The sequence below is a fragment of the Daktulosphaira vitifoliae genome, unplaced genomic scaffold (assembly GCF_025091365.1).
Source record: "Daktulosphaira vitifoliae isolate Bord-2020 unplaced genomic scaffold, ASM2509136v1 Scaffold_3, whole genome shotgun sequence".
Classification (NCBI taxonomy): domain Eukaryota; kingdom Metazoa; phylum Arthropoda; class Insecta; order Hemiptera; family Phylloxeridae; genus Daktulosphaira; species Daktulosphaira vitifoliae.
In genome coordinates this window covers 30,499,303-30,521,748 of record NW_026099574.1, presented here as the reverse complement: position 1 = coordinate 30,521,748, position 22,446 = coordinate 30,499,303, and the positions used below count along the sequence as shown (strand labels likewise).

Genomic DNA, 22,446 nt, shown 5'->3' with positions numbered 1-22,446 from the left:
TTAAAATTTAAAACAAATCTTGATATTACAAAAAATATAATACTTATATGAATGATAAATGACACAAATACAAATACAATTGCAATCATTTTAGATATCGACTTTATTTATAAATGTATTTATTAATGTTAAAGCAAAAAGAAATATGGCATTTTCAGAAATTTAGTGTGCTTAACAAATATCGTAACAGAAAAAATTAATAAAAACTCTATTGAAAACTTTTTACGTTTCAGTTCAATGGTTTTTTTAACTCTAAATATCTAGATACGTTTACAATCAGCATATAGTCATATGTTATAGTGAAAAATTTAATTATTAAAATTATTTTATAATATATGAAAACAAAATTAATTTAATTTTTAATAAGCATCCTCTAAATATGTTACGTCAAACAGTGTTTTTATTTTTATTGACTGTAGCTTTTGCATTTTTTAATGGAGGACACGTGAAATTACATTGTATATTTTCCAATTATATGTTGAATTTTTTTCAGTTAAATGAAAAGTATTTTATTTTATCGTTAAAACAAAATGTAGAAAATATATCAATCATGAACCATTTGAAGTACTACGGAAAAAGTTTACAATCTCAAAACACTATAATATTGTCGATGCTTGAAGAATTACGAAAAAAGAACGCTTCAACATTTCCTGCTGACTTGATGACGGTAAACTTATACTTAAATAATGTGATGGGACATATTTATATGTATTCAAATACTGACATGAATCACGATGAAACTAAGATATCTGAGGAAGAACGTTTAAAACTCGGATTCAAAACTAATTATAATTTGATAACAAATTATTTGATGAAATTTATAAGTGAAGAATGTGGAGGTTTTACATTATATTTTGTATCATTAGAAAAACGTTTTCAACAACTATCTAATATATCTAAATACTGTGAAAATCCTCTTAGAATTGAAAATATTGAAACGGTATACAAATGTTTGTTAGAAATGGAAAACAATGCCATCGAAAAATTTAAAACAAATATAGATAAATTTACTTATTCAGATTTTCATCCATCTAATTTACTTTTTTTTAATTTATTGAACCCGTATAGTAAATTTAATAATGAAGAAGTTCACAATGATGGCCTTAGTTTGATAAGATCAATAAAAATAAATGATAACTTAAACAATGAAGCAACTATCATAACACTATACGAAAAAACAATCTTGAACTTTGACAGTTATTACATGAAATCATTCCAACAACAAATTTTAGTTGCCACTATCTATCCAGTGTTCGCATTAATGATATCTTTTTTGGATGTTTACAAAAAGTTTTATGACAAAGGGTTTGATATTACGTATAGTAATAAATTTACTTTTCTACAATCATCAATTGTTGATATTATTCAAAAGTTGACACACGATCAATTGTATGATTATAAAGTAAATAAATATCTTTCTAACTTAGCTCATCAATTAAATTACCAATTGTCTTGGTTTAATTTGTTCATAACTGACTGGATTCAGATTACTATATCATCGTTAACTAATATACTAACTTTAAATAGATTTATTGTAAACGTAAAAAACTACCAAATTACAAGTAAAGGGGATTGTCAAAATATCTTTGAAATACTCGAGCAAGATATAAAATTAATCAAAACGTACGTTGACACATTAATAAAAAAAAAAGATCCATTTTTAACTGTCACAAGAAGTATAAGCCATAGCGATATATTTGAAACTAGTCCCGTAAATATTTTAAACACCAAATCAACAGGTACGTCCTTAATATTTTGATTAATAATAATATATATGTTTTTTTTTTCAACCGTATGGTTAGTTAACACCAATTAGTAGGGTTCGTCAACACTATCGATATTGGTACCGCTGACTTTTTCCGTTTTCCCCCAATATTGATTATTTATGAGATATCGCGAAGCTAAAAAAATATTTTTATAAAAAATTGTTTGAATTTTGGCATTTTTGTTATAAAAAATATATTATTTGATATTAGGCTAAAAACAATTTGTGATAATTTTGTTGACATTTTTTGTATTAAATTAAATTATGAAATATAGAATTAAAATAAGACGAAAAATGACATTTATTAATACAAAATTCTATTCTTAGATAAGGTCAATATAGGTATTGAATATAACCAATATATAATGATAAAGTCCTGTAACAAAAAAAATACTTAATTCTTCATAATAAAAATTAATTTGAAAAAATTTGATTATCATTATGAGATATAGCTATTATCTATTTTTTTATAATATTAATATCATTATCAGATTTTTTGGTATACCAAAGTCTGATTTTTACAACAATGATAACTTAACCGTATTCTTAAAGATAAAAAAATTGGTGAAAACATTTAAATATTATAATTCATATTCGACTATATTATTCATATGAATATATAAAAAAATTATTTTCGAAATCGATTTATTTTTAGCTTCGATGCGAAGCTGAGAACGTATTGGTTTTACTAAGATGTGTTTTTTTTTTTTTTTTTTTTTTTTTTTTTTTTTTTTTTTTTTGTGTCTGTTACCACTTTTTCTCAGCTCTCACCGAACCGATTTCTTTCAATGATACGTTAAAAGATCACAAATTGTATCTAGTCGAAGACATTACCCTCAAAAATTGAAAAAATTTCCCTAGTTCCCCACAAATGGGGGAAATATCCAAAAAAATTACAAATTTAAAAATCGCTAAATTTCGAAATTTTTTCAATTTTTTTTACTTAAAAGTGCCATAACATTTTCAAAATAAACATATCAATATAATTCTTTTTTATATAGATGCATAATATCATTACCTTTCATTTTGTATATTTTTCACAAAAAATTAACTTTTTCATCTTAACTTTTGAAAATGTTCCGGAAGGTCTGACACTTTTATATATATCTTAAATTGAAGCTAATGTAATATACTTTATCATGGAAAAAAAAAATTTCGGACTTTATTCTATCTTCACGGTGAAAGTGGCTACCGAATGCTATTATTGTGTGAAAATTCTCGATTTTATTTTTTACATTTTTAACATTATAATGCTATAACTAATTGAAAAGTGTATGGATCAACATAATTTTTTTTTGAGAAATAAATTTTTTAATATTCCCTTTTTTATTTGACATACTTTATCTTAATCAGGATATTAATAAGGAACTAGCAGATCATGTAGCTTTTGGAATAATCCACTAATTTTTTAAAATTAAACACTATCTAAAGATTTGCATCGAAGCGTTTTTTTTGATAGTGATTTTAATCACTGTCAGATATCATTATACTTGATCCAACTATGCCACGTCACCACTGTGCCGCGACCCCCTGTGCTGGGTTTTTCATACGATATCGCGATATTGGGAACAAATATTTTTATTTTGATATCACGTAATAATATCGCTGAAATTCGGTATGATATCGATATCAAAAAACATATTGTTGACAAACCCTACAAATTAGTAAATCTTGGAAAATTTTTAAATGCAGTAGTTTATTATGGCCTTCTGCACTGAGAACATAGTGCTTATTCGTCATTATAAAAGATAGCGTAAATATGTTTACGCCTTTACGGTCACCCATCCGTTCACCTACGGCTTTAGGAATGACTTAATAAAGTTTTGTATACAACTATCGAAAATATAAAAAGGACAATAAATTTTTGAGTTCTTAACATTTAAAATTTTTTTTTAATAGTACTATTTTGTAAAGGATCAATTACTTGATAAAATTAACATACTATTTCTTAAACATTTTTTAGACATTAAATTTGTGTATCAATATTGGCGTGGAAAAATTAAAGATTTCAGCTACACTCATGTTTAATTTTTTACGTTTCATACACATTCTAATTACTTGTACGAAGCTTATAACTATGAAATTAAAATGCATTATTTATTTATTATTTAGGTAGCTTAAGTCATTATGATAAAAATCTTTTATTCGCCGAACAATCCTCGAAAACCGATAAAAATTCAAACAACCATGAAAAAAAAATTCAAAAGGATACTTTAAAATTAGGTAGCAATAGTTATAATCTGAATACTTCAATAAGTAAAACATCAAATAAATTGCATGATGTAATTAATTCACCGTACAAGACGCAAGCAGATAAAAAACATTCGGAGGAAAATGCAAAAAATAAAATATCTACAAATGCAAATGAGAAAAAATTCTCAAATGAAGAAATTTTACAAGATAAAAATAATTCTCCGCAGAAAACTGAAGCTGGTTTAATAACTAAAGATGTGAAAAATATGGATATATTGAAGTCTTCAACAAATGAACGTGTTGTAAATGAAAATAATAGTGCTCCGCAAAATTTACTTCAAAATAATATATTAAATTCACCAAATAAACCCAATTCTGTCGATAATTCAATTAATTCAACTGGTAAACCATCAAATGAATTTTATGATGTAGTTAATTACAACTTGTACAAGCTGCGTGCAGATAAAAAACATTCGGAGGAAAATGCAAAAAATAAAATATCTACAAGTGCAAATGAGAAAAAATTCTCAAATGAAGAAATTTTACAAGATGAAAATAATTCTCCGCAGAAAACTGAAGCTGATTTAAAAACTGAATATGTGAAAAATATGGATATATCGAAGTCTTCAACAAGTGAACGTGTTGTAAATGAAAATAAATTTGTTTTGCCTCAACAACATGATTTAGATTTGTCAAATAAACCAAATTCTTCAATTAATCCAGATAATCCAAAAAGTTTATATGAGTTACGAGCGGATAAATATTGCGTTGAACACAACGAAAAGAGTTATGTACATGTTGTAGATGAAACAACTCACACATTAAATTATATTGACGAAAGAAGTAAAACTGGTCAAAGCCATTCAGACAATTTTAAATATAATTCCCCAAATACTTATATCATAAATGAATTTAACGGTGATATTGTCCACGAATACCATCAGAATATTAACTCAAAAGTGAATGAATTGAAAAAGTCTCTATTTAATAATTACAAGTCAAATATTGAAAAACCTAAATATAGTGATCGTATTGGTGCTTTAAAATTTGAAAAAATAAAAAGTAGTTTTGAAAACTTTTCATTTGACGGCTCGTATAGGTATCCTGTTGAAATTGAATACAAAATAGGAATCTCAAGATTCAATGAACTAAAAACTAACATTCAAAATCGTATTTTGAACAATTCTTTTTTGAACAATGTAAACGCGCCTAAGGAACCAATGACATTTAATCAAAACCAACAGAAAAGACCAGTTGGCAAAAAAGTGAGCTCATTAATTCAAATATTTAAAGATCTAACCCAAAAACATTTAGCTAACCAAATTGCATTGCAAAATATACATGGTAAAATAAATAAAGCAAATAAGAATATTAAGTGTCCATCAAGTCATGTTAATAACAGTCAAGAAATTTATAATAATAATGTTGAGCCAAATAAAAATAAACAAAAAAATTTTATACCAAAAAATAAAATATTAGTTGTAGCTGATCAAAAAGACACATATGGTAAGTAATTTTAAAGATAACATTTGATTGATTAACAAATAATAACTTTCAATTAGTATTTAGGTTTACTTAGCAAAAATTAAATTAAAAAACGTAATTTGCAATAGGGATCTAGTAAAGTGGGATTGAGATATTAATTAGATAAGTATTGATTGATATTAACCAGTGATTAAAATCACTGCCGGAAATGTCACCGGAATATTTTTTTCAAAATTATGACACTAATAGCTTCAAAGATACGATTTTTTATCTTTTGACGTATTTTTGAACAAAATCGATTTAGTAAGAACGTAGGTATTAATATCCAAACACAGCAAAATAAACACGACAAAGTAAAACTAATAATTTTTCAGATATGAATCAAAGCTAATATAGAATATATATTAGCTTTTAAACTATTTTTGATATATATTATATCAAAAAGACAATAATTATTTTAAAAAATGATTATTAGATCAAAAGTTATATGCGTTGTTAGTAAAGTCTGAGTCACCTTGAAAGAAAAAAATGATATAAAGATGACTGATTAATTTTTAAATAGATTTATAAATTATTAACCGAATTCGGAAAACTCAAAATAAATATGTGAAAACATGAAAAATATATGTTTTCAATTATTATTTTTAAGATATTCTTTTTTTAAAAAAATGAATTAAAACAATTTTCAAAGACTATTTTAAATGGTAAGCAATAAAAGTGCATTTGATGAGCTCATTTTCGTATCTCCCACTGTGCTAACATAATAGTATTTTATTAGTAATAATATCAGATGAATTGTAAAAAATTTAATTAATTTTTCATAATAATTGACTTGTTGATGTAAAATACTCTCTTGTTTGATCGTAGCACAGTTTTCGCTGCCAGTTTCTCAACTGACAGTGATTATCATCACTATCATAAAAAATTGACGTATTCAATATTAGATTTCAATATCAGAACATTAAAATCGTTCCAGTGAGAGCTGAAGACGATTTTTTTATAAACAAAAAAAAAACACATCATTTGTGTAATTGATTGTGTATCAATACCTTCTCTACTTAGTATCAAATTATTTTTTTAAATATCTATGAACATGTTAATTTTTTCTATTGGTTTTTAATAAGTTTAGGACAAACTTTTGAGGGCTATAAAATAAGAAATATCTAATTTTTAATGAAGTATATTTAAAACTTAAAATGTTTTTAATTTTTTTAGATTCCGAAGTAAATGAAAACATTGATGCAACATTATTACATTGCCTTTTCTCAAAGTACATATTACAGTTTATACAACTAAATGAACAACATTTCATAACAATACACTATAAAAATAAAATTGGCACGTTTACAGTAGACAATTTACTTTATTATTATTCAAATTTACAATTTCAATCTGAAAACATTTTGGCAATGCTTGAAGAGTTACGAAAAAAACAAAGAAATATTTTTGCATCTGATTTGATGACTGTCAATTTATTCCTCAACAATATTAAAGGAAATATAAATATAAATTCATTGAAAAATGAGGACATTCATTTATCAAGGAAAAAATTTATTGATAACTATAACATTTTGACCCAATATTTATTAAGCTTTATAAATTCAAAATGTCACTTGCTCTCGCAAGCAAACGTCGATTTACGTTTTAAACATTTACTTAACGAAATCAACAAAATTAATAATACTTCCAACCATAATGCAAAAAAAATAATGGAAGATTTGCAAATATTAAAGTATCATGGATATACAACATTAAAAAACACTTTGGATAAAAATCAATATATTGATTTTTATCCGGCTAATATGTTGTTTTATGATTTGATATTTGGATATAATTCTTCAGTGAGTTCAAATATTATTCCCGCTAAAGGAATAAATTTAAATAAGTTAAAAAATATATCAAAACAAATGAATGATAGACTGAATGTTATAAGAGAAGTTAAAATTAATAGTAACAACAAAAATGTTAAAAATACTATAATAGAATCATTTTATTGTGTATCTTTAAATTTTAAAGCAGAGTATGTAAAATCATTCCAACAACAAGTTTTAGCTGCAACTGTATATCCTGTTTTTAGAGCTATTTGTAATTATTTGGTTACGTATAAACAGATTTACACTACGAATAACAATTCCGCCAAGCACTCCGAGAGTATAACTAAAATTGGTGATACTCTAATAAGTAACATTAATACATTTAAAAATTTAAATCTGTTTACAAATAAGCCAACTAATTATCTGCAAAAAGTCATAAATAAATTAGAGGAAATTTTGAGAATAAAATCAAAATTTTCCATTCAAGCAACACAATCCAAATTAATATCGAGTCTTATAACTATGTGTTCAAAACCTATGCAGTTAAACCTCTTACAATTCGAAATTGAAGATAAATTACCAAACAAAATAACAGAGATTAAATTTAATGATGCACTAAAAGCAGTTAAAAATGAAATTGATAGCATTCGATATTACAATGAGGTTTTATCGTTACACAAAAACACATTTGAAATAGTTAAAAGATCTGTTCCTCATGATGATTTATTTGAAGTAAAACCATTAGATACAATACTACATTGTGTGATAGGTATGTTATAGCAAATTTAATTAAAAATAATAATGTATATATTAGTGTAAAAAAAAAATCCAAAAATAATATGAACATTAAAATAGATTAAAATTGATAACATTATAAAACGTGCTTCATTCTGCAATAAAAATATTGTATGCAAAAAAAAATATAATAGATTTATAACGATCAATGAGTACATAACTTTATAATTTACATTGATATTCAACAAATAAGTATTTAATTTATAGGTACAATATATATTTTTTACTTGTACTAATAATACTACAAGTAATATATAATTGATGATTTTTTTTTACTATTTCAGGTTAATATATAGTTAAAAAAATTCATTGAAAGAATTATCAAACAATATTATAATTATGAATTTAGTATTTAAGAGTGTAACATTTTTGTACAAAAAACAAAGTGCGATAACTGTGTTAAACATAATAATTATTAATTAATTTGTAAACAAAAATTCTTATTGTAAATAAAAATATAAGTAAAATACCATTTTGTCAGTTTTATTTTAAGTGAAAAATTTTGATATATACAAAATAAACACCATTCAATTTTTAATTTTTTTATGATATTGAATCACTCAGTATTTATATATGTATGCGTGTATAAAATTATCTCATTATAAAATTCAACTTTGGAGCGACTGTTTCAGATCCGAATTTGTAATTATACTGCCAGCTTGGCTTGTATTCTACTTGATTGAATAATTTTTGTTTTTGTTATTTTTGTTTTTGTTGTTGTTTTTAGTTTGTAGATGTTTTTGTTTATGAAAAAACTAGTTAAAATTCCCGATTTTTATTTAATATGTTTAACTTTATAATGCTATTACTTTTTGAAAAAATGTATCGATACAATTATTTCATGAAAAGTAGTATTTATATACATCTTCCATTCGACATACATTTTTTTAAATTGGACAATTTTTTTAAGATAAGTTCTATTTATATTTATATATTATTATTATATACAGGGTGATTCATTAAGGATAAGACACTCGGTTACTCAGTAGCTATTGAAAATTTTAAATTTTTGGTAAGGAAAATATTGTTTGATTCAAAAAAAAACTAAAATAATATGTAGTAAAATCATGATATTTTTCATCCCTTTAAGGTTAAAAACATTTACTTGATTTAATTTTTTTTTATTACTATCTTTACTTACACATTATTCTTGAATTATTAACTATGTAATACTTTTTAAGTTCATACCTTATGCCTTGTAAGGGGATCAACTTTGTTTTTTTAAATGGGCACATATATTTTGAATTTAATAAAATGTTTGAGTTTTTAATTTAATAGCAAATGGCGTTTGAATTTTTAATATAACTATATTTGTTTATTAGATATGAACACTCAAAGTTTCAAATTTTTGAGTTAATATATATGTATAATACACTAGGGATTAAAAATACAGGTAGCTAATTGGTTTTTTTATGAAATCGATATTAGCAGGTACACAGCATTGTTATTATCAATGGTAGTAAGGCACATTGTTGTGATTTTACAAATACACTAACTGACAATACAGAAAGTATATCTATTGATAGTCATAATTGATAATGAACAATCCGTGACTGTGACAACAATGTCATAAAAACCCAATTAGCTACCTGTATTTGTAATCCCTTGTGTATTATACATGTATATTAACTCAAAAATTTGAAACTTTAAATGTTTATATCTAATAAACGAATGAAGTTATATTTATATTACATAGAAATAGAAATAGAAATGTATAGAAATGAATGTTGAAGGAAGAAGAGGTAGAAGAAGACCAAAAAAGAGATGGAGGGATGCTATTTAATGCGATTTAAGGATAGCTGATGGGAGCGTAAATGATGTGGGAGATCGTGTCAATTGGAAGTTTAGGATAAGGGTGGCCAACTCCAAGTTGTTGGGATTAAGGTGAGGAAGAAGAAGAAGATATATATATATATATATATTACACTTATAAATCATAAAACTTTTAATCAGAATATAAATAAGGAAATAGGGATTATGTAGCCGACAACAATTTGTTGTCAATTTGTTCCGACAACTTATTTTCTATGTGCTAATAGAAGTTGAAGTAATCAAAAATAGGAGTTAATTTTGTTTTTGGAATAATCCATTCATTTTTTAAAATTAAACATTATCTACAGATTTGCATCGATGCGTTTTTTATGATAGTGATTTGAATCACTGTCAAATATCATCTATACTGAACCCAACTATGCCACGTCCTCAATGTGCTGGGCTTATTTTATAATATTATATTTTTGTATTAGTTAGAAAAATTCCAATTAATTATGACACATTTATACTATTTGGCTCATTTTTAATTATTGTAAGACTTTTAACAATAAAACTTAAAAAATTCCTATATTTTTTCTCGCCTTAATCCCAGCTACTGGAACACAATCGCCCACATCATTTACGCTCACATCAACTGTCCTCATACCGCATTTAATTACATCCCTCCATCTCTTTTTTGGTTTTCCTCTACCTCTTCTTTCTTCAAAATTCAATTCTATAATTTTTTTTACAGCTTCCGTTTCCTCTCAACCTTATAACATGTCCAAACCATCTAAGTCTATGTATCATCTAACTCTCTCTTATATGTTCGCTCCTGATACTTTCTTCTATAGTCACTCCACTCATCAATCTAAGAATTCTCCTGTCTGCTACACTTAATCTCTGCTCTATTCTCTTATCATAGTTGGTTTCACTAGTCTTATAGAACTTACCATTCAGCCTCATTGTAATTCTTTTATTGCTTAACACACGAGACGCTTTTTTCTACGTCACCGAATCTTCACAATTAATCCTGTCTCTTACATCCTCGTTAATACAACCGTTCCTCTACCGAGAGAAAATAGACTTAAATGTCTATTTTCTCTCATTTTATGTACAATGGACGCTATACGTATACTCTCTCTTATATGTTTATTTCTTAATCTATCTTTTCTAGTCACTCCACTCACCCATCTAAGCATTTTCATTTCTGCTACACTCATTTTCTACTCCACTTCCTTGCCAACACTCTGAACCATACTTAAAACTTAAAAGATTCCAATAAATTAATCAATTATATATGTAATTCATGTAATATCAGGTATAAAATATAATGATGATTAACAAATAAAATCTATTGATGTTATAAAAAAAAAAAATATTTACTGGCTATATTTAAAAGGAATAAATGAATATTCCACTTAAATCAAAATAAAATTTTCATTATCTACTAATAAATTAAACAATCTTGTAATAATGCGACATAACTTTAATGATAAAAATATAAATATAAAAAATGTTAATGAAATTGTTTAACTAACAGCACTAAAAATGCTTCATTAATTTGATAATTTTTTAATAAATCGAATAAATATTGCATTAAAATTATTATAAACTTATCATTTAAAAACATTGATAATTTATACTATTTGTAAAATTAAAAAAAAATTTTACGAGAAAAATTTTTCTTTAACAATATATCGAAATAGGGTGTTGAATTTATATGTAATGCACTAAATCATCTAATGTGTGATTGTTTTAAAATTAAAAATTGATGTATAATTTATTTTCGATAAACGAATTATTTGGTTTAAGTTTAATTGTGAATGTTTTTCATAACTGAATATTTACAAAAATGTTTTGACTTGGTATTCACTCATAATAATCACAGAAGTCTTAAGACAAAGTTAAAATGCCGTTGAATATATTAATAATTTAGTAAACTTAGTAATGCTATGATAAATAATGTTATATTAATTTTATATTTAGTACGTCATCAAATATGACGCAAGGAATTTTCATGACAATCCTCGTGTTTATTGACCAAAATTGTTTGTAGCGTTTCGAAATTGATTTTTATTGTTATGTTGTATAATTTTAGACTTATTTTACAGTATCATTTCATTATGATATACTAAATTTTCAATCGCAAAACTCACTGTCATTTATTTTATGTAGACACCGATTTTAGACTGACCAAAAAATGACAAAGCTTTTTAATAAGAAAAATAATTACATTACCATTATTATCACATTTTAAGTAATAATTATGTAATAACTATAATAATAATCCAGTTAAGCAATCAATGTCATATTTAACATTTTACTTTTGGGCAAAATTATGGTGACCAGTAAGTCCCCATGACTGAAATTCCCCCTGTCCCCTCTATAGGACAGTTCTTTGAGTATACTTTAAAAGTCTATCAAATTTTATCGAGGATTCACCGATCAAAAACGATTACAAAAAAAAATTATTTATACTTAACATTTTAACAATGTCTACACACGTTTTTTTTGACAAATTTATTGCGATTTAATATATGAAGTTAGATTTACTATTAATACAATTCCTGTAAGACTTCAAAATTGCACACGTGCACAATGACGTAAATTTGTCCAATTTTAAGAATAATAAAATAAAATTTGAAAAATTATTTTTTTTAAAAGAACATTTTATATTGATTTTTATAAAAAATTATTAAACATTTATAAGTTTATAACTTATGACATTTAAGATCTTTATTTTAAATGTAACTGTAATCTTAAAAAAAAGGTAGCACAGTGGTGTCGCGACACAGTATGGACGTGACATAGTTGGGACAAGTATAGATGATATCTGACAGTGATTAAAATCGCTATCATAAGAAACGCTTCGATGCAAATCTATAGATAGTGTTTAATTTTAAGAAATTGGTAGATTATTTCAAAAGCAACAATAACTATTATTCTCTTAATTTTATCTCTATTAGTTATTTGATTTATAATTATAATATATGAATACATAATAATTATAGTAATTAAATTTAGTATGAAATTGATATTCAATAATTTAATATTGTAATTTTTACGGGCATAAAAATAATAAAGTAGTAGTATATTTATTTACTTTTAACGCATATAAAAATTTAATGGGCTTGATGCAATACTTTTCAATAGAAAATGTTTGTTACTTATAAAAAAGTTATAAGTTTTATACACTGGACTAAAAGAAATTTTCATCAGAAACAAAAATATACTTTTCTAAATCAACTTTTCTCGATATTTTAAATGTGCAATTAGACTTTTTTCTATCACTTCTCAGTTTTTATATTATTACTTATTATTAAAAAATAAGTATTTACATATAAAAAAAAATAATCAAGAACCAAAAAAAAATTATTTTAAATTAATATCGCTTTCGATTATAAATATGTTAAAAATAATAAAAATGAAATATTCAGAACTTAATTAATTTTAATGATTTAATTTAACTAAAAGAAACAATCAAAACAAAGTTGTTAAAAATATTTACTCAATTGAGCGTATTATAAAATTTGATTATAATTGTAAAAATTTATTGTTAATTCAGGAGAAACTAACAAAAATTTTTTTTAGAAATGATTTATATAGCAACATATTACCAAAAAATTTGGAATATTATAGTCCAATAGTAGCACACACAAATAGAGTAAAAAAATTATTAAATTACAAAGTACTATGATTTAATTTTGAAGGTGTAACCTATAATATCAAATTATCATATCAAACTCGATTCGTCAATAAATACTTTGAAAACATTAGAAATAAAAAATATTAATTGTCTGTATGGGATATGTAACTGTTTAATTGATAAATTAGAATTTTTTTTTCAATTTTTGAGGGTAATATCTTCAATTAGATACGAATTGTAATCATTTGTCGTAACACGCATGTTTAAAGTTTTGACCCCCTTGTATAAAGGGGTATGATCCAATTTAAAAAAAGCGTATAAAATATAATAATATTGATTCATACAATTTTCCAAAAGTTATAGCAATATAAATTTAAAAATATAATATGTAGAATCGAGAATTTTTTCATGGAAATCGTACGTTTTTCTTTAACTTTGATGTCTGTTTTCACCAAGAAGACGAGTCCAGAGGTCAAATTTCTTTTTTTAATTAAAGTAAATTATATAAGCTTTAATTAAATGTATATATAAAAGTGTCAGTCTTTCTGGAACATTTTCAAAAGTTAGCTTTTTGTGAAAAACTTGCCATTTTGAAACCCTTCCTATGGGCTAGTAAAGGGTCAAATGTTCTCAAAAATATATCAAATGATAGATAAATACCTACGGTATCTATAAAAAAAAAATTTATACTGATTTAGTCATTTTTAAAAAGTTTTGGCAGTTATAAGTAAAAAAAATTGAAAAAATGTTGAAAATTAACGATTTTTAAATTTGTAATTTTTTGGGGGATTTCTCTCGTTTACAGGAAACGAGGCAATTTTTTCAATTTTTGTGGATAATGTCTTCGACTAAATACGATTTGTGATCTTTTGACCTATTGTTCATCAAAATCGGTTGGGTTGGGTTCAATTTAATCTTTGAAAATGTTCCAGGAATACTACGTCTTTTAAATATATGTTAAAATAAAGCTTATTTCATGTACTAGAAGTTCAAAAAAAAAAAAAATGTGTACCGACAACCTATTTTCTATGTGCAAAATAGAAGTCGAAGTAAAAAAAAATAGGAGTTAATTTAGCTTTTGAATAATCTACCAATTTCTTAAAATTAAACACTATCTACAGATTTGCATCGAAGCGTTTCTTATGATAGCGATTTTAATCACTGTCGGATATCATCTATACTTGTCCCAACTATGTCACGTCCATACTGTGTCGCGACACCAGTGTGCTTCCATTTTTTATAGCTATATTTTTAACGCGAAAATAAAAATAAAGTTCTAACATGTCCTATCTTACAAACTTTTAGATTTATTTATTTAATTAACCTTTAAAAGGTTAATTACTTACTTGTTTAAAGATACAAATATGTATTTAACTATAATAAAATTTTAATGAATTAATCATCTAAATGCTTGGTAATATTGATAATTAATAGGGCTAGGAATATGCATTGAAACATTTTGTTATTCTGAACACACCATCAGCCAGTAAAATTTTTTATAAATTGCTTTGAAAACTTAATAATATGTTGTTACCGAGCTTTTATTTGTAAGGGAATATTAAGGTATCCCTCCAAAAACGAAAATTATTTCTATGCATCTATGTTATCCTATTACAAAAATGCACAAAATAAAGAAATTTTTTTATTTTAAGAAATCAAGTGTAATTCAAAAACTAAAAGGTACACTGTACACTTTGTGTGATGCTGATGATTACATTAGATTTTTATGTGTAGATAGAACAAACAAATCTTTAATAAGACATTTACAAAATGTACGTTATCGATCTGCAAGTGCACTTAATTCCAGAAAAATAAGAAGTTTTTTAAGTATAAGGCTTATATAAACATAAAATGTAAGTTTTGTTGTTTCATAACAGAGAATTATTATGTTAATTATTACTTTTATAAAATAATTTAAGAATTTATTTTTGTTTCGTTATTTTTTCTGTATCATAAAATAGTGAAAATGTAAAAATTTTAAGAAATTTAATTATTATAAAGGATAATTTATTTATTTATAATATTTTAAGCAATTATTATATAAGTTTCTGAGATTTGTATTTGATTTTATTATGGTTTATTTTTTGTTATGGTTTATTCTATATGTCATTTACTTTTTCTATTAATAATATCTCTACCAAATAGATAGTTTAATATATTAATTAATACGTGATTATATGATCACGTGATGATAAAAATATTCGCGTGAATAAATTGACGTAAATTAAAAAATTAAAATTTTTTTAAAGGGTATCGAAAGTTCATGTGAATACGTATTTTTACAAATCATGTGAAAGAAGAAGTTTTAATCGTAATAATATAGTCTTGAACCGTTTTTGTGCAAGTATTCAAACCTATATCAATACTATTTTAAAATAATATGACATCATTATTTAATTAATATTAAGTGCTCGTTTTAATATATTTGTCGTAAATTACAAGAATCAATTAATTTTACATTGTATAGACAGTATTATATGCTAAAATTAAATAAAAATCAATTAATTAATCAAATATTTTAGATAGTTTTAAGACTGTAAATCATAAATAAAAATTCTATGAATATATAATCACTATTAATTAATGTAATAAAGTGAATAGTTGATAAAATTGAAAAATTTTAAAAACACCAGCACAGTAGGGGGTTACGGCACAATGGGTAAGAGGTGAAGTTGGAACTTAGAAGTATAGATTATATCTGACATAATCATAAAAAACGCTTCGATGCAAATCTGTAGATAGTATTTAAGTTTAAGAAATTGGTAGAGTATTTTAAATGCAACAATAACTCTTATTCCCTTAATTTTATCCCTATTAAAATTTTAATCTATTAAATTTCATGATTTTTAAATTTTTAAATTTAAAATTTCAGTGGAACATATAATTGTATAAATTATAATGTAATTAGAATTTAATAATAATAATATAATTGTTAAATTATTTGCTTAATTGATATTAACGTTATTTTTTTACTTTGATGACCAATTTCACATAATAGATCAATCGTTGGAAATTTTTTTTTTATAATGTTATTATATTTATTATTATTATTATAATTTCGTGTATATTTTGTTTTTTTTTTTTGTCTATCATTACTTTTTCTCAGCTCTCACAAGACCGATTTTTCTCAACGATACGGCAAAAGATCGCAAATTGTATATATTTGAAGGAATTGTCCTCAAAAATTCAAAAAATTTCCCTCGCTTCCCGTAAATGGTGGATATTTCTCAAAAAATTAAAATTTTTAAAATCGGTAAATTACAACATTTTTTTCTAAATATTGTCATCATTTATTGAAAAATGAAAAATCAAAATATTTTTTTATTGAAATTTTATGCAATTTTCTTTTAATTGATATAATATTTTTGAAAATATAACCCTTTACCTGACCACAAGAGGAGATTCAAAATAGCAACTTTTTAACAAAACTTAACTTTTTCAACTTAAGTTTTTAAAAATGTTCCAGAAATATTGTGTCCATAAACATATTTCAAATTAAAACTAATTTTATAGACTATAAAAAAAAAAAAAATTGTCCAAACGACTTATCTTCTTTATGCAAATGGCTGCCGTAGTAAAAAATCATGCAATATTGGTGTTAAAATTTATGATTTCATAATTTATCTTTTCAACTTTAAATTACTATAACTTTTAAAAAAATGTATACATCAACAGAAATTTTTGTTTTTAAATAAATTATATAAATATATATATTATTCATCTGACCTACTTTCTTTTAAATAAGACCATTTTCTGTTATACATGGGGAGATTTAAATTTTTAAAAATACGAGAAAAAAGGAAAAATTTTATCAACTTAGGTTTTGAAAATGTTCTTAAAATACTCTGAGCTTTAAATATATTACAAAATAAAGCTTATATTAAATACTATAAGTTCAAAAAAAAAATTTGTCCCAACATTGTAAAAATGTTTAACATGAAATATTTTAATAGTTAAAACTTCCATAACTTTTTGAATAACGAACAAATTAAAATAATTCTTTTTTATATTGAAATTTTAGAAGTTTTTCTTTTATTTAATATACATTTTTTTGAAAATCTGACTCTTAACCTGTCCACGGGGAGGATTCAAAATAACATTTTTTACACACAAGTTAGACTTTTTTAACTTAATTTTTGAAAACTTTTATTTAATCTTAAATTAAAGCTTATGTAATATACTTTACTATTAAAAAAAACTTCGAGATATATTGAAAATGATTATCATATTCAGAAATATGCTATTTTTGTATTAAAATTTTTGGTATTTTATTTTAATTTATTTTAATACGCCCTATAAGAGGAGTACAATACTTTTCATGAATATTATATAAATCTAATTGACATAGAATATAATGTTAAACTTTTTTCAATTTTTTTTTCTTTTCAAGTCAAAAAAAGTGATTTTAATATTTGAATCAGCTTAAATTGGCAATTTTATCAAATAACTAATGCGACAAACGAAAATGTTTTCCGATTCAGTAAAATTCATTGGCTGTGGCAATGACTTTTTTGCAATTTTTCCTTAATTGTTTTTAAGTTAGATTTTTGCCTTTAAAGAAAAGCTTTATTGAATTTTTGAAAACTATAAAAATTGTATAAAAGTAGATATTATTCAACTTAACCTTTGAAAATATTCCAGGAATACTGTGTCTTATAAATATGTGTTGAAATAAAGCTTATTTCATGTACTAGAAGTCCAAAAAAAAAAAATTTGTTCCGACAACTTATTTTCTTTGTGCAAATAGAAGTTGAAGTAATCAAAAATAGGAGTTAATTTTGTTTTTGATATAATCCGCCATTTTCTTAAAATTAAACACTATCTACAGATTTGCATCGATGAGTTTCTTATGATAGTGATTTTAATAACTGCCCAATATCATCTATACTTGTCCCAACTATACCACGCTCGCATTGTGCGCGACCCCACTGTTCTACCGTTTTTTTAAATTTTAATGTTGATAGGCCATCTACGTTAAAATCGTGATTGTTTGACATATTGACTACTAAAATTAGTTCACTAAGAACCAAGAATTTTCATGGACAAACATATAAATATCATCACAAAATCAATACCTTCTCAACTTTGAATTTTTTCTATAATTTGCTCTGTCCATTAATATCGTTATATCAAGTATACCAAAATCATATTATATGTCCATATTTTGAGATTTTTTTTCAAGAAATTTATTTTTAATTGTGAAAATATAATTAATATTGATATTAATTATATTGTAATATATATTGTAATTATATTGTGATAGTAATTAATATTGATTAATAGATATTTCAAGTGTCTTAGAATAAGAAATGGCTAATTTTTCTTATAATGGTGGAGTCAAGAAAAACTGTTAGATAAAGATAATAAATGGTATATTAGTCTTCTCCTAAAACTTTGCAATAAATCGAGAAATGAGGTTTTTAATTGAATTTGACAATATCTCAAAAATTGAAATTTTTAATTCACATGAGGTCAGAGTGTGATAAAAGAGTATTTTATTTCATTACCAACAACCTGTCTACCTATTACTATTTAACCGCCAAGAGCAGATTGTTCGATTTCATTTTTTAATGCAATAATCGGTGACGTTCCTACAAACTGCAGGGACTAAGACATAAGTCTTTGCGGGGTTTCGAAAAAAAAATTTGATGCTTTTCACACGCACTTACACTCCCCTAAGTCCATAATCTCTACTATTTCGAAATTTTAACTTCCGAGAAGCATTTTTACCTATTACCTTTATCAGTTTCTCATCAAATCTATTTATAACTTATTTAGTAAACTTTATAGAAACCTATTCACTTTTATTATCATACCTTATACTGTATAAGTATTTCGTATTTTGATATTATGTAATAATATAATATTTTCAATTAAAAATTCAACCAGTATTTGTAATATATGTAAATTGCTGTATTTAAAGTAAACTTAGGATTTTTAATTGTGTGGTCGTAGGGAACAAATGAGGAGTTCTAGGTGTAAGGCCCACGCGATGGCAACGGCCCTGACTCTAATGATTTTTAAAAATTAAAAATAAAATCTTTGAGAAATTTGATAAATATTTTTCTCTAAAATAAAAAACCATCAAATTTTATCAGAGTAAATACATTTTTCAATCGTTTTGCGTTTTAAACTTTATTTAAATAAAAAAGAACTATAATTTTTTATATAAGTAAATAGTATCATATTTAACACTTATTAAAAATTTTAATTTTTATTGCACTAAAACAAATCCATTTGTTTAAGACGTAGTATTTATAAATAAATCACCGTTTGAAAACGTAAATTGAATATTTGTATTATTCGCATATCTAAAAAGCTAAATAGTGTACGATCTAATGTAAATTTAGTAGAACAAATTATTTAAATAATTCTTAAAAACTAAAGTAGTAAAATTCAGTGTTTGCATAATTTAAATGACGTAAATAATAATGGTACCAGTAAATATTTTTAAGCATTGACTTTTTTACCATTTTCTAAAATTGAAATAAATACAGTTGTATTTATTTTATAAACGTATAAAACATGTTTAATTCTTTCGTAATATTAAATATAACTCTAAAAGTTGAACTTATTTAATTAATTAAATTTTTTTTTTAAATAACGATTAATATATATATGAGAACAATATTTAATTTAATAGTATAGTTAAAACAAATACTTTTCTCAATTCCTTTTGTTAAGTTCATTTTAAAGTAAAACATGTTACGTCAAATAATATTTTTATTTTTGTTTACAAAAATATATGCAAACTCGAATAATCCTGGTTATTTGAAATTACACTGCACTTTTTCGAAACATATGCTGACTTTTTTTCAACTTAATGAAAAGTATTTTCTTTTATCAACAAAACAAAACGTTGAAAATGTAACCTACATGGACCATTTGAAATATTACGGAGAAAATCTAAAGACCCAAGGTGTCATAGTAATGTCTATGCTCGATGAATTGCGAACTAAAGGCTTCAAAGAATTTCCAGCTGATTTGATGACGGTAAACTTATATTTAAATAATGTTATGGGACATATTTATATGTATTCAGATATTGAAGATATTAAAGGTAAAAGGGTAATTTCGGAAGAAGAACGACTGAGGCAGGGGTTTGTTATAAATTATGGTTTGATTGTTAATCATTTAGTAAAAGTTTTGAACGAAAAATGTGGGAGTTTAAGTTTATATCTTATACAGTTAGAAAAAAGATTTCAATTTTTATCAAATATTAGTGAAGAATGTACTAAGCCATTCCGAACTGATGATATTCAAGTAATCCATAATTGTTTAGAAAATTTAAAAACTCTCGCTAGTAATACATTTCACATTACAGTACAAAGAGGCAGCTTTTCAGACTATCATCCATCCAATTTATTATTTTTCGACTTACTCAACCCCTATAGTAAATTTAATGATCAATTTGTTATTGACGATGGGCTTAATTCAATGAGAATGGTAAGAGTAAAGTCCCACTTAAACAATGAAGCAAATATCATAAATTTATATGAGACTGCACTATTTAATTTTGATGGTTATTATTTAAAGTCTTTTCAGCAGCAAGTATTAGTGGCTACACTATACCCACTGTTAAAAGTAATCATCACATTTTTAAATATGTTTACACAAATGTATGAAAACAGTTTCGAGGACCAATTTAAAGACAACATTACACAACGAAGTGTTAAAATAAAATCAATAATTTCAAAATTAACGCATCAAAATTTGTACATTTATAAAATTAACAAATACCTAAATAACATATCTAATGACTTAAGCAATATCTACTATTTAAGTACTTATAAGCCAGGTTGGATATATAATTTAAAATCTGATATAGCCAATATAGTTACCCTTAATAAATTAGAAATAAACCAAGAAGATACAACCACTCGATATATAACAAAAGATGACTGTTTGGAACTATTGAAAAATACTCAAGAAGAAATTAATATGATTGAAAAGTATGTCGATGACTTATTATTGAAAAAAGATGTATTGTTAATTGTAAAAGACACTATTAATCATAATGATATACTTGATATAGAACCAATAAATGTTTTAAATACAAGGTTAACTGGTGAGTCTATACGTCTATATCTAAAGAATATTTTATATTGATAGATATTTACTTAGTGTTTAAAAATGTAGAAATGTCCATTTTTTAGGCAGAAATTTAATAAATAAAAAGAATTTCAATCGAATTTTCTTTCAATTGAGATTAGAACCGCTAACTGAAATTTTTATTTTTAAAATTAATTGAAGTGCTAAAAATTAATTCTAAAATAAATTTGATAATTTCAGACTTATTGTTGAATACCTTATATTTAATTTTTTTTTTTTTATAAATTTGCTCGATGATAAAGAGATAATTTATTTATGAAATTACCTATGTATGAGACATCAATTATTGTACTTACTTATTATTATTTTCTTCGTTATTGAAAAGCCAAAATGCTTATCAAAACTTGATTTTTAGGTAATTTAATTGATGCAATATAGATTTGACGAAATTTTCTTTTTGATATTAAAAGAATCCTTTAAAAAATGCATGAAACTCGAACCTCAATTAAAAGAGATTTTACTTCAACATACATATATTTAACATACATTTAAACATTTTACCCGGAGATCAATTTAAATTTTAGTATGATTACATTTTCTATACAAACTGAACCATATTCTTGTTTCAATTCGGTTAAAATATCCAACAGTTGGTCAGATTGTTATATTTTATTTGGCAAGTATTTAGTTTATTTCTTTATGCACATAATATGATACTCTATTTAAGGAATTTAATCCATAGATCTAAACAGTCACCACCTTAGATGAAAAGGTTCTAACTAGAGGTCGCGATTACACGTGTAATGAACTACACGGGTACCCGTGTTTTTATCTATGACGGGGTTAAAGTCCGTGCAGTAAAAATATCCGTGTATACCCGGGCATTTAAATACCCGTGACCTTAAATAGTCATATATTTAATATAATATATATATATATAT

At 24.3% G+C, this 22,446-nt stretch overlaps 2 protein-coding genes across 2 annotated transcripts in view; both read left to right on the top strand.

The window, feature by feature from the left end:
* The first annotated feature begins 271 nt into the window (after positions 1 to 271).
* LOC126900911 (putative uncharacterized protein DDB_G0282133) lies at positions 272 to 8,583 on the top strand. The gene is made up of 4 exons (XM_050676945.1): positions 272 to 1,739; positions 3,878 to 5,464; positions 6,659 to 8,026; positions 8,337 to 8,583. The coding sequence occupies exons 1-4, from the start codon at positions 380 to 382 to the stop codon at positions 8,339 to 8,341; spliced, it is 4,320 nt and encodes a 1,439-aa protein (XP_050532902.1). The 5' UTR covers positions 272 to 379; the 3' UTR covers positions 8,342 to 8,583.
* Positions 8,584 to 20,042: 11,459 nt separating this feature from the next.
* The window catches only part of LOC126900297 (MATH and LRR domain-containing protein PFE0570w-like), an 11,270-nt gene continuing 8,866 nt past the window's right edge, over positions 20,043 to 22,446 (top strand). Inside the window, exon 1 of the mRNA XM_050675918.1 lies at positions 20,043 to 21,521. Within this exon, the coding sequence (XP_050531875.1) occupies positions 20,156 to 21,521 (1,366 nt within the window). The 5' untranslated portion in view covers positions 20,043 to 20,155. The remainder of the gene's footprint in view (positions 21,522 to 22,446) is intronic.